This window comes from Nematostella vectensis, chromosome 6, assembly GCF_932526225.1.
Source record: "Nematostella vectensis chromosome 6, jaNemVect1.1, whole genome shotgun sequence".
NCBI lineage: Eukaryota > Metazoa > Cnidaria > Anthozoa > Actiniaria > Edwardsiidae > Nematostella > Nematostella vectensis.
In genome coordinates, this window is record NC_064039.1 from 12904820 (window position 1) to 12918092 (window position 13273).

General features: G+C 40.9%; 3 protein-coding genes and 1 pseudogene across 3 annotated transcripts; 1 reads left to right on the forward strand and 3 right to left on the reverse strand.

The window, feature by feature from the left end:
* Window positions 1–1324: 1324 nt before the first annotated feature.
* LOC116604108 lies at window positions 1325–2650 on the reverse strand (annotated as a pseudogene).
* A 1561-nt stretch (window positions 2651–4211) lies between these two features.
* Window positions 4212–4685, reverse strand: LOC116604109. The gene has a single exon (XM_032366006.2). It carries the CDS (start codon window positions 4683–4685, stop codon window positions 4212–4214), a length of 474 nt encoding a protein of 157 aa, XP_032221897.1.
* A 57-nt stretch (window positions 4686–4742) lies between these two features.
* LOC125567928 lies at window positions 4743–8036 on the reverse strand. The gene is made up of 2 exons (XM_048728968.1): window positions 7372–8036; window positions 4743–5234 (listed from the first exon to the last, which is right to left on the reverse strand). Exons 1-2 carry the CDS (start codon window positions 7432–7434, stop codon window positions 4743–4745), a joined length of 555 nt encoding a protein of 184 aa, XP_048584925.1. The 5' UTR covers window positions 7435–8036.
* Window positions 8037–8792: 756 nt separating this feature from the next.
* Window positions 8793–11419, forward strand: LOC5520958 (3'-5' exoribonuclease 1). The gene is made up of 5 exons (XM_001640713.3): window positions 8793–8979; window positions 9497–9716; window positions 10030–10113; window positions 10186–10295; window positions 10585–11419. Exons 1-5 carry the CDS (start codon window positions 8828–8830, stop codon window positions 10850–10852), a joined length of 834 nt encoding a protein of 277 aa, XP_001640763.1. The 5' UTR covers window positions 8793–8827; the 3' UTR covers window positions 10853–11419.
* Window positions 11420–13273: the final 1854 nt, after the last annotated feature.

Sequence of the window (13273 nt, forward strand, 5' to 3'; positions counted from 1 at the left end):
CTACCTACCTACCTACCTACCTACCTACCTACCTACCTACCTACCTACCTACCTACCTACCTACCTACCTACCTACCTACCTACCTACCTACCTACCTACCTACCTACCTACCTACCTACCTACCTACCTACCTACCTACCTACCTACCTACCTACCTACCTACCTACCTACCTACCTACCTACCTACCTACCTACCTACCTACCTACCTACCTACCTACCTACCTACCTACCTACCTACCTACCTACCTACCTACCTACCTACCTACCTACCTACCTACCTACCTACCTACCTACCTACCTACCTACCTACCTACCTACCTACCTACCTACCTACCTACCTACCTACCTACCTACCTACCTACCTACCTACCTACCTACCTACCTACCTACCTACCTACCTACCTACCTACCTACCTACCTACCTACCTACCTACCTACCTACCTACCTACCTACCTACCTACCTACCTACCTACCTACCTACCTACCTACCTACCTACCTACCTACCTACCTACCTACCTACCTACCTACCTACCTACCTACCTACCTACCTACCTACCTACCTACCTACCTACCTACCTACCTACCTACCTACCTACCTACCTACCTACCTACCTACCTACCTACCTACCTACCTACCTACCTACCTACCTACCTACCTACCTACCTACCTACCTACCTACCTACCTACCTACCTACCTACCTACCTACCTACCTACCTACCTACCTACCTACCTACCTACCTACCTACCTACCTACCTACCTACCTACCTACCTACCTACCTACCTACCTACCTACCTACCTACCTACCTACCTACCTACCTACCTACCTACCTACCTACCTACCTACCTACCTACCTACCTACCTACCTACCTACCTACCTACCTACCTACCTACCTACCTACCTACCTACCTACCTACCTACCTACCTACCTACCTACCTACCTACCTACCTACCTACCTACCTACCTACCTACCTACCTACCTACCTACCTACCTACCTACCTACCTACCTACCTACCTACCTACCTACCTACCTACCTACCTACCTACCTACCTACCTACCTACCTACCTACCTACCTACATGCATACACTTTATTTATACACGTACAAGTACATCAGTTACAATATAAAACACCAAAAACTGGAAATCGACTCGGCAGAGTCGGTACGAGATCGCGACAGTTTGGGCTTTTTGATGCTATAGTTACAATATAAAAATATATTTACATATCACTGGTTTCCATGACTGCCGTGTGTTCGTCTGATAAGGTAAAATGATTATGAAGAAACGTTTTAAATTTTGCTATGGAATTAGTTTTACTTTAACTTATTATCTTGGTTTCTTAGATTGTATTTTGGGTCGCAGGTTTCAAATAGATTTGTCAGATAAGAAGGAAAGAGATTATTTAGAGTTTTGAACATTGCCACTCCCAGGTGTTTGGACCTTCTTGTAGAGACATCGTCCCAATCAAGAAGGCGCCTGAGAGTGGCAGATGTAGTGTCGAAATCCGATTTGGTAATTATTCTTGCCGCATGATTTTGTAATTTTTGTAATTTGTCGTTAAGCTTGGAGCTAATTTCGTGCCAAACAAGACTGCAGTAGTCAAAGTGTGGCTCTATTAACGCCTTATAAATGGTAAATGCCGTTCCCCTTGATATGAAAGGACGCACTCGTTTAAGGGCTCCGATCCCACTTAAATTTTTTTAGATTTTTCGTCTATGTGCTTTTCCCAGCTTAAATTCTTGTCAATATGCAAACCTAAGGATTTCGTGTTTTCAACTCTAGATATTTCATTGTTCTCGATCCTTATTGATATATTCACTCCATCGGCTCTGGCCTTCAGCCTCTGCCTCGAACCGATGATCATGAATTCTGTTTTAGTTATGTTTAAACTAAGCTTATTTGCCAATAGCCATTTGTGTAATTTCGATAATTTTGAATTAATTTGAAGCTCGAGTTCAACAAGGTTCGAAGCCGAATAGGTGATTGTTGTGTCTTCGGCATACATTCGAGTGAGGGAGCTGTGAAGACAGTGAGGGAAATCATTAATATAGACAAGGAACAGAAGTGGGCCAATTGTTGAGCCTTGAGGTACACCGCATGTTAGGGTGTGGCTACCAGAAAGTCGGCCATTGACCCGACACTTCTGTTCCCTGTCTGTTAAATATGATCTGAACCACTTCAGGCTAGTTTTTTCAAAATAATTTCATGGTCGATCGTATCAAAAGCTTTTTTGAGATCGATAAAAATCACTCCATTAAGAAGACCATTGTCAATGTTGACAGACCAGTCATTGGTAGCTTCTAGTAGGGCCGTTAGAGTACTATGGAGTGACCTAAAGCCTGACTGACAAACTGTTAATAATTTGTTTTCGTTAAGTTAGCTGTAAAATTGGTTGAAAACAGCTTTTTCAAATATCTTTGCAACCACTGACAAAACTGAGATTGGCCTATAGTTGCCTGGATCGGACTTTTCGCCTTTCTTGAAAATAGGAGAAACGCTTGCAAATTTCCAATCAGAAGGAAAAATTCCGCAAGCGATGGAACAGTTAAAGATTTGTTTGTCAACGAAGGCGAAGTAATATCAGTGGCAATTTTAATCAGGTTGCAGGGGATTTTGTCCAATCCAGTAGCTTGGCTTTTACTTAATAATCGTACTCGAATTTGGCGAAGTGAGAACGATTTGTCAGTTTGGTATAAATAGGATTCGGATGGGGTACCTGTGCTGGGGATTTCACTCGCTAAATTTTTGCCAGTGTTTGCAAAATGGTGATATGAATTTCTCAGCGATATCACAGGCGGATGAAAAAGTTGCACCGTTAACTTTAAGCTCAGCAATGTCACACGTTTTTTTCCCACGTGAGCTAAGTTCGTTTAGAATTTTCCAGGTCTTGCGCATATCATCCTTATTATCTTCTAAATTACTGGTAAAATATTTTCGTTTGGCTGTTTTAATAGCATTGCTGACAGAGTTTCTTTCTTTTTTGTATTGACTCCAACTAGTTTAATCTCCGTGTTGTTCTGCCTTCCTGTTAAGAAAATCACGTTTGTACATTTCTTAATTAGATCGTAGTCAATCCAAGGAGAACTTTTTTCCCTGTTCTTTTACGGCGGAGTGGAGCGTGTTTATCGAGGCAGCTAATGAAAAGGGTTCTCCATTTTTCCCACATGTCATTAGGATCCAGTCAACAATGCTATGTCATTCCATTCTTTGTTTTTGAGTTCATTAAGGAAACTGGTTTCATTGAAATTCTTAAATGATCTATTGACTATTGTTCTTTTAAAGCTAGAGCCGATAGAATGAATTTTCCTTGTCATATATACGATAGATAGGGTTTTATTCAATTGCCATGGCAGTATTACAGACTGAATTAAGGCAAAGGGCCCGCACATATAGCGTTATAATATTACAGAAATCGGTAAGTTACAAAGTCATCAAAGCGTTTAGTTACAGAAATATGTTTGTAGGTATTCATACTGCCGGATCTTAGTGAGTATCCATGCTCGTTATTAATTACGCCTCCAGTAATTACAGATCGAAGGGGTTCTAGCTCCTTAGCGGAGGTCATGAGACTGATACAAAGCTCGCGCCTGCGGTCAGCAAGACTTTGGAGCCCGCTGGCGTCCAAGGCCTCCTTGTATCGTAGATGGGGTAAACGATGCGGAGGGCCCTCTTTTGGATGCCCTCAACAATGTCGACAAGGAACCCTGGTATATTAGCCCATACTGGACCTGCGTACTCCACAACAGATCTAATGAGTACACAATAGATGGCAACAAGATCATGGACCGGTACTCCAGATATCTTAAGGAGCCGGAGAGCGTAGAGCCTTTTGTTTGCCTTCTTAACTACATAGTCTACGTGCTTATTCCACAATAGATCTGAGCTAATGTGGACGCCGAGGATTTTGTAGCTTCCAACCCTTTTAATCACGGGGCCCATGAGTTGCAGGGCATTAACTGGCGATGGCTGGTACTGCAGGAAATTAATGACTAATTCCCGACACTTTTTGGGGTTGAGCCTCATCCCACGCTCCGTAGCAAAATTGCAAATATCATTAGCAATAAATGGCAGATAACTTGGCGAGCACCTGGGAATCACTTCAAAGATAATGGTGTCATCAACATACTTAATGCGATATGGCCAAGTGCTCGCCAGCCTGTTTACAAGTATAGCAAACAATAGTGGAGCAAGCTTAGTGCCTTATGGTATGCCCCCATTAGGGAACACAGGCGATGAGGTGTGGCCACTGATTTTGACGCGCTGTGGTCGGGCTGTGAGAAAGGCAGCAATCCAATTTTGGAGATACTCGTTGACTCCCAGGAGGTCGAGCTCAGACATTAAGACGTTATGGTCGACTAAGTCAAAGCCCTTTGAAAAGTCGGCAAAAAATATGCGCACATAATTTTCGCCTCTTTCAAGCGATTCAAGGATGCAATGGAGAAAATACACCATGGACTGCACAGTAGACTCCCCTGTTACAGAGAACTGTTTAGGGTCAAGCTTATCCTTAACGCATGCGAAGAGCGAATCAAGTGCAATTCCCTCCATAACTTTAGCTAACTGAGAAGTAAGGGTAATGGGTCTAAGGTCCTCACTCAGAGTCTTTGGAGGGTAGCACTTTGGCACTGGATGGACAATCGACTCCTTCAGTTCTTGGGGAACAAAGCCTTCCATCAATAAGGAATTGTACAGGTTGCAGACGACATCAGACAGTTCAGGGGCAAATTCCTTTCATATGACACTAGGGACTGGGTCAGGTCCAGATGTCTTCTTCACTTTGATGCGACTTAGGGCTTTAAACGCCTTTCCAGGGGTGATAAGCAGTTCAGGGGGGACTGGCCCCGAGCAGGTAACTTGCTGGCTGATGGGCGCGAAATTAGACGTAAGACCAAGGAGAAACTCATTGAATCTTTCAGCAAGAATCTGGACCAACGGGGTAGAGTCATCCATCAGTTGGTGCAACCACTCATTTGAGACAACGGAGCCACTGAGAAATTTGACTTCCTGCCACCAGCGGGAAATATTTGACTCTTTAAGCGCAGCAACTTTGTTGGAATAGTATCTTTCTCTGCATCCTTTACACTCTCTTTGCACTTGATTCCTGAGTTCTTTGTACAGGCAAGAGTCTTTACCGAGGGTGGTAAGAGCCTTCTGTCTGCGAGCAATCAAGGAACAAAGTGATGTGCCAATCCAAGGTTTGTTTGTGGCACAGACTTGAACTCTCTGCAAGGAAAGATAAGTGTTCACAGCGTCAGTGATGACAGTATAGAACCGCTCAAATTTCTCCCTAGCCGTCTGAAGGCTCAAGATGGCATTCCAGCAAAATTGAGTGATCCAGCGGCCAAAGGCGTCCAAGTTTCGTCGCCAGACAGAGCTCTTGTGGGCTTTGGGGTTGGTAACCGACAAGTTGGGCTTGATTAGGATTGGGTAGTGATCGCAACTACCCATCTTGGAGAGCTGTAAAGGTTGCTGAAAGTACTTTGGTTTGTTGGTCAGACACCAATCGAGTATACCGGTGTCTCTGGTCAAGACATTTATTATCTGAGTCAGGCCAGTCTTGTGAGTGACATATTGAGCCTTTAATCCGGTGCTGCTTGGATTGAAATCGCCTGTGACAACTACAAGGCCATCGGTGTGCTTTGAGAGGAAAGACTCACAGTTCTTGTCGATATGGTCAACAAGTTGACGATTCATCTCTCCATTGGAAGGAGGGTGGTAGATGAATCCGATAAGCAGCGTGGATACACTCCTTGGAAGCCAATAGGGTCTAACACTGATCCATAAAGATTCAATGGAGAGGTCTTCAAATTCTGGTAACCTCCTACAAGGGTACCGAGAGTTGATATAGGTACAGACTCCACCGCCACGACTTGTAGTCCTGTCATTTCTAAAACACAGGTAACCTGGTAGGTGGATTAATGGATCGGGATGAGACTCATTCAGCCAGGTTTCCGTTAAGCAGATAATTCCCGCTGGAAATTGCATAATGGCTGCGTATAATTCGTCTAGCTTCGACCAGAAAGCCAGGATAGGATAGTATACCGGTACAACATTCGATGGATTGTTAATCATCTTTGACAGTCAAACGCTTTCAACTAGCAATGACACATGAAAACAGAGACAAGATTCACAGAGCTACAATAGCCGTGGCAGCCATTTTGGGCGCCGCTGTACAAATTGGTTTTTGCAATTACGTTTTTGACATAACTGCAAAATGGAAGGCTTACCCATATGCCGAGGTTGGTTTTTGCAATTATGTTTTTGACATAACTGCAAAATGAAGAGTTTACCTATATACCGAGGTTGGTTTTTGCAATTATGTTTTTGACATAACTGCAAAATGGAGAGTTTACCAATATACCGAGGTTGGTTTTTGCAATTATGTTTTTGACATAACTGCAAAATGAAGAGTTTACCTATATACCGAGGTTGGTTTTTGCAATTATGTTTTTGACATAACTGCAAAATGGAGAGTTTACCAATATACCGAGGTTGGTTTTTGCAATTATGTTTTTGACATAGCTGCAAAATGAAGAGTTTACCTATATACCGAGGTTGGTTTTTGCAATTATGTTTTTGACATAACTGCAAAATGGAGAGTTTACCAATATACCGAGGTTGGTTTTTGCAATTATGTTTTTGACATAGCTGCAAAATGGAGAGTTTACCTATATGCCGAGGTTGGTTTTTGCAATTATGTTTTTGACATAACTGCAAAGTGGGGGGTTTACCCATATACCGAGGTTGGTTTTTGCAATTATGTTTTTGACATAAGTGCGAAATTGAGAGTTCACCCTATATGCGGAGGTTGGGTTTTACAATTATGTTTTTGACATAACTTCAAAATGTAGAGTTCAACCTATATGCGAAGGTTTGGTTTTGCATTATGTTTTTGACTAACTTATTGAGAGTTTACCGATTTTAGGAGGTTGGATATAATTTGCGCACGATCAGATAGATGTGGTTTCTTCTGTAAACTGTCAAGCCATTTGGTTGACATTTCTATTTAGCATCGCTTGAACAATGCCCGTTTTAATTGACTGATGGATGCTGTATTGTTACCGACAATAAAACCGGAAGTATTAACCGATCAGTTGACTTGTGGTTTAGACTCTGTAAAATGCGTTTCGGGAGATTAGAAGGCCACCCTTGACGTGATTTTGCAGTTATGTCAAAAACATAATTGCAAAACCCAACCTCGGTATAAGGGTGAGTTCTATATTTTGCAGTTATGTCAAAAACATAATTGCAAAACCCAACCTCGGTATAAGGATAAATCTTGCTTCCTGACGATAAATCGTGGCGCTAGAATTAGTGTGGTGGCACATTTATTCCTAAGAGCTCTTATGAAACCTCTCACCTTATTGTTTTGTTTCTGTGTGTTTGTGTATCTCCTTTTATCAGCCCGCCAGGTACATGCCATTCACTTCACTCCATTCTTTGTGTTCTTGCCGTTTCTGCTGCCTGTACCTCCGCGTATTATTTTCACTCAATATAGGCCATCGCATAAGCTCATCGCTTATCTTAGAGCGCGCATCGTTACACAATCTCTCTCTACACGACACAATATAACACCCCGTACTCAAGGAGCCAACTGTCCTATACTTATATAACCACTATCTATCTCCTATTTGCCATCCATTTCTTTCTTTTATACCGTATCTGCACGCTTTCATATTTTATTCCTATCACCTGTATTTTAATTCCATTTAATTGTCTACAAGCTCACATTACACTCCACAAGATTGAATAACATTTTATCACAAGAAGTTATCAACAGGTAATTATCACCTTCCTTCGAAGGTCAAACACACAGTTCTCCCCTAACATCTCACTGCTAGCCTATTTCTACCTCTCATACATAGCCACTAATCCAACTCTTACAGCCCCCAATGCAATACACCATATAAAATAGCCACACTTACACACTTTAACCCACGCACCAACGTCCATTACCACACATTTTATCACCCCACACAGCCACAGCTAAGCCCCGACGTCTCTGTTATGTTAAAAACATAATTGCAAAACCCAACCTCGGTATATAGGTAAACCTTCCATTTTGCAGTTATGTCGAAAACATAATTGCAAAACCCAACTTCGGCATATAGGTAAACCTTCCATTTTGCAGTTATGTCAAAAACATAACTGCAAAACCCAACCTCGGTATATAGGTAAGCCTTCCATTTTGCAGTTATGTCGAAAACATAATTGCAAAACCCAACCTCGACACATAGGTAAACCTTCCATTTTGCAGTTATGTCAAAAACATAATTGCAAAACCCAACCTCGGTATAAGGGTAAACCTTCCATTTCGCAGTTATGTCAAAAACATAATTGCAAAACCCAACCTCGGTATATAAGTGTTCTCTATATTTTGCAATATTTTTTTCCTGAGAAACATAATTGCAAAACGCTATGATCCTCTATAGAAGAAGTTAACTGCGAAATTTGCAAATGTGTTTTATCCCGATTGCTTAGGAGTGTCTTATTATTTACGCGCACTGCACTTTGATCCCCCTGTTACCGACAGTGCCGAACAACGTATGCGCATGCGCATGTTCTGGCGAAAACAAGCTGTTTTGACTAACTGGACAGCATTAAAATCATACGGTACAAAAGATGACAGATTTGTGTGATAATGAGGGAGTCATAAAGGAAATCATAGCCTTAAGTTTGGTCTAGTTTTCTTAGCACTCGCCACTGGCCCTGTTATCCTCTTACCAAGGACAGTGTTATCAGGGAGTCTGGGACGAGTTTTCTCGAGCCTCGTTCACGTGGCACAGCGGTATCTTCCATCAAACCAAAATAAGAAAATGGCAGAAGGAAGTTCGGAAAAGAAGACAGAGGAAGGGGTAAATTACGATCATCCAGTGTACAAGGAGATATCGTTATCCAATGGCATGATAAATAGGATGAAGAAGGAGGAAGTCAAGGATATCTTGGTCAAACTTGGCCTTGATTCGAGGTAAAGTGAATAATTCGATGCTTAAAAGAGTGAAACTGAAAGTGCAATTTAGTAACATAGCCCCAAATCACTTATTTTAATTTGTCTTGGCCAAGCAATTTTTATAAATTTTACTTAAATATCTTAAGTTCTCGGAGAACGGTCCATGCACGACATATAAAAATGTGAGATTAGTAAATCAACTCCCTAATAAGAAACATGGACATGTTAAACTGAATTTGAATATAATCATTTATTCCAAAACAAGCACATTTTAAATGGAGCTTGCACCATGAAATGATCCAATGCCCGAATATGTCATAACACGGGGATATCGATTAAACAAACTGTTGTTTATTATGGTAGATAACTACACTGGCACATACAAACGATATCAGCATTTGTTATTGACAGGTTTTTCCTTTGAGCACATGGAGAAATCAAACATGTGCACTATCAACATAAATTCTAAATCTCAATTTTCCTAATATGATTATTGCTTTCATTAGCTAATTATTTTTCTATTTGTTAAAATTAGAGGGGTAAAGGAAGTCCTCCAAAGAAGACTAAAAAATCACATCAAAAAGGAGAAACTTGCCAAGGCCAAAGTCCAGCATTGCTCCGTTGACCGGGATGGCATAGCTTACTACTGTGTCATTGACTTCGAGGCAACTTGTGAGAAGGAAAACCCAGAGGGGTATCAACATGAAATCATTGAATTTCCAGCAGTGCTGGTTAATGCAAAGACTTTAGAAATTGTAAGTACAGGCTAACATCGATATAGTGTTACTCAATATAATGACAGTCTCAATAAAATGTTTGCCAGTAGAAAATTATCAAGGTTTCACTGTATTTGATAGTAAACATTAAATTTGGGGTTGGAGAAAATGACTGGGGACAACAATAACTTTTGAAAATTGACTAACTGTGGCTTCCCCTTGTTTCTATATTTATGTAGACTGCCTTTGCTTATATTTACACCCCAACACCACCCCTTTAAAAACTGTTGGGCAGACCTTAGGCATGTTGCAGTGATTTGTACTAACATAGTTCTACTCTTCAATAATACAGGAAGGCGAATTTCAACAGTATTGTAAACCTCTTTTGAAACCCAGGCTAACCAAGTTTTGCCAGGAACTAACTGGAATCTCTCAGGTACTGTTGGTCATTTCTATATTTAAGCAGCTGTTTTAAAATAATTGTGCTAATGTCTTGTTTTTCTTTCAGGAAACTGTTGATAAATCAGACAACTTCCCCCAGGTGCTTGACAACTTTCATATCTGGCTCAAAGAGAGAGGAATTGGAACAACTCACAAGTTTGCTGTGGTCACAGACGGGTGAGGAGCTCACATGTACAGCCAACATTTTCTTTCTGTCATCAAATGTTTAATTCTTTAACTATTATAGCGGACTAAATTGATGTATAACTGTGAGATAAAATTCCTAGCTTACTGCTATTGTATGACATCACTCATAAACTCACTTTTGGGATCCCAGTGTCGAGGTCAGCATAGCTTTCCCCATCAGCCTTGTTCCGCCGCATTTTCATGCATTCTTGACACCCTTGGGTCCCGAGGATGATTTTTGTGTAATTATCGTCTTACATTTTTTTGCATTGTTTTACAGGCCTTGGGACATCCAAAGATTTCTTGTTACCCAATGTGAAATTTGCAACATCAATCTCCCTAAATGGTCAAGGAAGTACATCAACCTCAGGAAACATTATCGGAACTTTTACAAAATGAAATGCAAGTTGAGCGAAATGCTTGAAAACTTGGGACTGGAGTTTGAGGGGAGACCTCACTCTGGCCTGGATGACTCCAGAAATATTGCAAGAATTTTAATCAAAATGCTTAAAGATGGTGGTGATTTGTCTTTTAATGACATAGTCTAAATGAAACCTCAATCATTTTCTAAGATTTTCAACAAAGTACACTTTTTTTAGTCCAGGTGCCCATATTTGGGCATCCTAGTTGAGTCTAGATGCCCATATTTGGTCATCCTAGTTGAGTCTCGGTGCCATATTTGGGCATTCTATGTCAGCGTACACATTCTCCATGCCTGCCGGCCTGTGTGAACTTAAACACGAGGTTCCACTTTAAAAGGGAAAGCTCCTCCCACCCCCGGGCTCAAAAATTAAAAATTGATCAAAAATCGCTAATCTCTGAGCCTCAGTTGGTTTGAATAAAAATATTTTTGCACAGGTAACAAGACAGTTGTGTGAAGAGATTGATAAATTAGTGATTTGCTGTCCACATTTTCGGCGCAAAATTTTAAAATTTGCGCTACCCATAATCTAACGAATGTGCATAAATTATTATCGCGCTGTGACGAAAATGCTTGTATTTTACCGCGCACACAGCTTTGTATAGCATTAATTTACTATAAATAGAAACATTTTAGGTGGTAGTGAAAAAGTATCATGTATGAAATAAAAGCATGAGAGTGCTCTTGAAGACTAGCTCGTTTGTTATTTCATGCTTTGCATCTTCGAGTAAGATTATAATAGAGTGTCTTTGCATAAGTTAGCTCGGTCATTGGTGGAGGGCCTCGAAAGTATTATGCGGAAAATTAGAACTGCAAGGGCGGTAGGAACAGTTCGCGCGCCACAAGGTAGTAGCTCTGGTTACGCAACGTAGCTTGACCGGTTTTCTAATCAAACACGGAGAGCGCGTCGCAAACAAGGCACATTTCAGCCCGAATTAGAGGGAAATTCTTGTTTTTTCTTTTAATCAGAATTTAGCATAACAAACTCTGTTCCCACCGCCCTAGGAACTGTCAATACTTTTGGTTCCAGCGCTGTAATTATATTCAGTTTCAAAATCTCGTTCTGAATTCTGCCCCCCCCCCCCCCCCACCCCATCCCTCCTTACACACACACATACCTATTTTTTTTGGTCAGCTCAGCCATCCCTGAGGTCTAATTATTTGATTACTAATACCACAAGTACCCCAAGCTCGCTGTGTGTGAATACAATTATAATGGATCAAGTTACATATGGAGTTAAAATCAATTCCTTTATTCTACTATGAACTAAAAATGTAAAAATCTAAATAATATTCGTACTTGGCAGTTGTATCTTTAATGTAGCCTGGATGTATTTTCAAGCCATTCGGGTGAGTACACCTTTTGCTGTAAAATAACGGGAAAAGGACATTCATTCGTGCTATAAACGTTGTATCGTTAACGTGTATTGCTTGTTTATCGACAACACCCGAGTTCCGCTGTTGAGTCTGCCTTCGCTGACCCATTATAATTTTATTCACTCATCTTATAATATTATTTCTCTCGTATGAGTATAACCTTTATTACCAGGGGCGGCGAGGGGGGGACCACTCCGCCGACTACCGACTATCGATCTTCTACTATATGTAGGGTAAAAAGGAAAAGCGTCTGCAGATTTTCACAATTTTTTTTTCACAATTCTTCCCAACTGAACCAATACGACAAACAAAACTCTTCAAACTATCTCTATCTAGATTGTAAACATGCATAACACACACTGTTGTTGTGTGATTGATTGTGGTGGACAATTTAACTTTTTGTCTGGAAAGAATAGGCTGAAATTTGAAAAGCAAGCCTCAAAAGCTTTTCGTACGGTACAATACGAATTGTATAAAAAAGTAATTTTAGTCACAAGCCTGGTTAGCAAAGGCATATTAGTTCAGTGATGTGGTTTTCCAACAGTTTCCGTCCGCAGGGTACGGGCCACATTTTTTCCACAATTTTTCATAGCTAGGGGCGTACGCAGGATTTTAACAAGTTGCAGTCAAAGCATTCAGAAGCTGAATAAAGGCGTGGCCCCTTATCCCGCATCCCCCGTGAAGAATTCATAACTGCCGCTTTTGGGTTTGAAATCGGCGTCAATGCGTCAGACTTTTCAGAATATTACACGATCCTCTGTCATCCTCGATCTGAAATAGGACTTCATTCGTCGCGTGGCACTGAACGACATAACAATGTTTTCAAATCATCTGTAGATTAACATGATTAAGAAAATTATAGTTGTTATCCTCATCATATATATAAAACTACGTACATAAAAATGAATGAGTAAGCATTTGATATTTTCCCCTCTTAATGCAAATAAGATCGCCAAATTCTTTTGCAGTCCAGTGACTGCAGGCCTATAGGCTGTGTACGCCCCTGATAGCCACCACAACCCTACTAGTTATTTCCTAATTAAAAAAATAAGTAGGGAGTGTGAGCTATACTTTACAGCACTGTAGAGGGGGGAGTACTACTGGGAGCTTCTCTCACCTTTGCCGCACTAAAATCTAAATCTAATGTGTGAAACGTAACTTGTGAGTACAT

Bases quoted from the DNA above. Each gene is read 5' to 3' on its own strand.
- LOC116604109 (XM_032366006.2), bottom strand. From the start codon at position 4,685: ATGGAAGGCTTTGTTCCCCAAGAACTGAAGGAGTCGATTGTCCATCCA.
- LOC125567928 (XM_048728968.1), bottom strand. From the start codon at position 7,434: ATGGCATGTACCTGGCGGGCTGATAAAAGGAGATACACAAACACACAG. The intron at 5,235-7,371 runs GTGAGAGGTTTC...CTTTCCTTGCAG, and splicing joins CACAGAAACAAAACAATAAG to AGAGTTCAAGTCTGTGCCAC.
- LOC5520958 (XM_001640713.3), top strand. From the start codon at position 8,828: ATGGCAGAAGGAAGTTCGGAAAAGAAGACAGAGGAAGGGGTAAATTAC. The intron at 10,114-10,185 runs GTACTGTTGGTC...TTTTTCTTTCAG, and splicing joins AACTAACTGGAATCTCTCAG to GAAACTGTTGATAAATCAGA. The intron at 10,296-10,584 runs GTGAGGAGCTCA...ATTGTTTTACAG, and splicing joins TTTGCTGTGGTCACAGACGG to GCCTTGGGACATCCAAAGAT.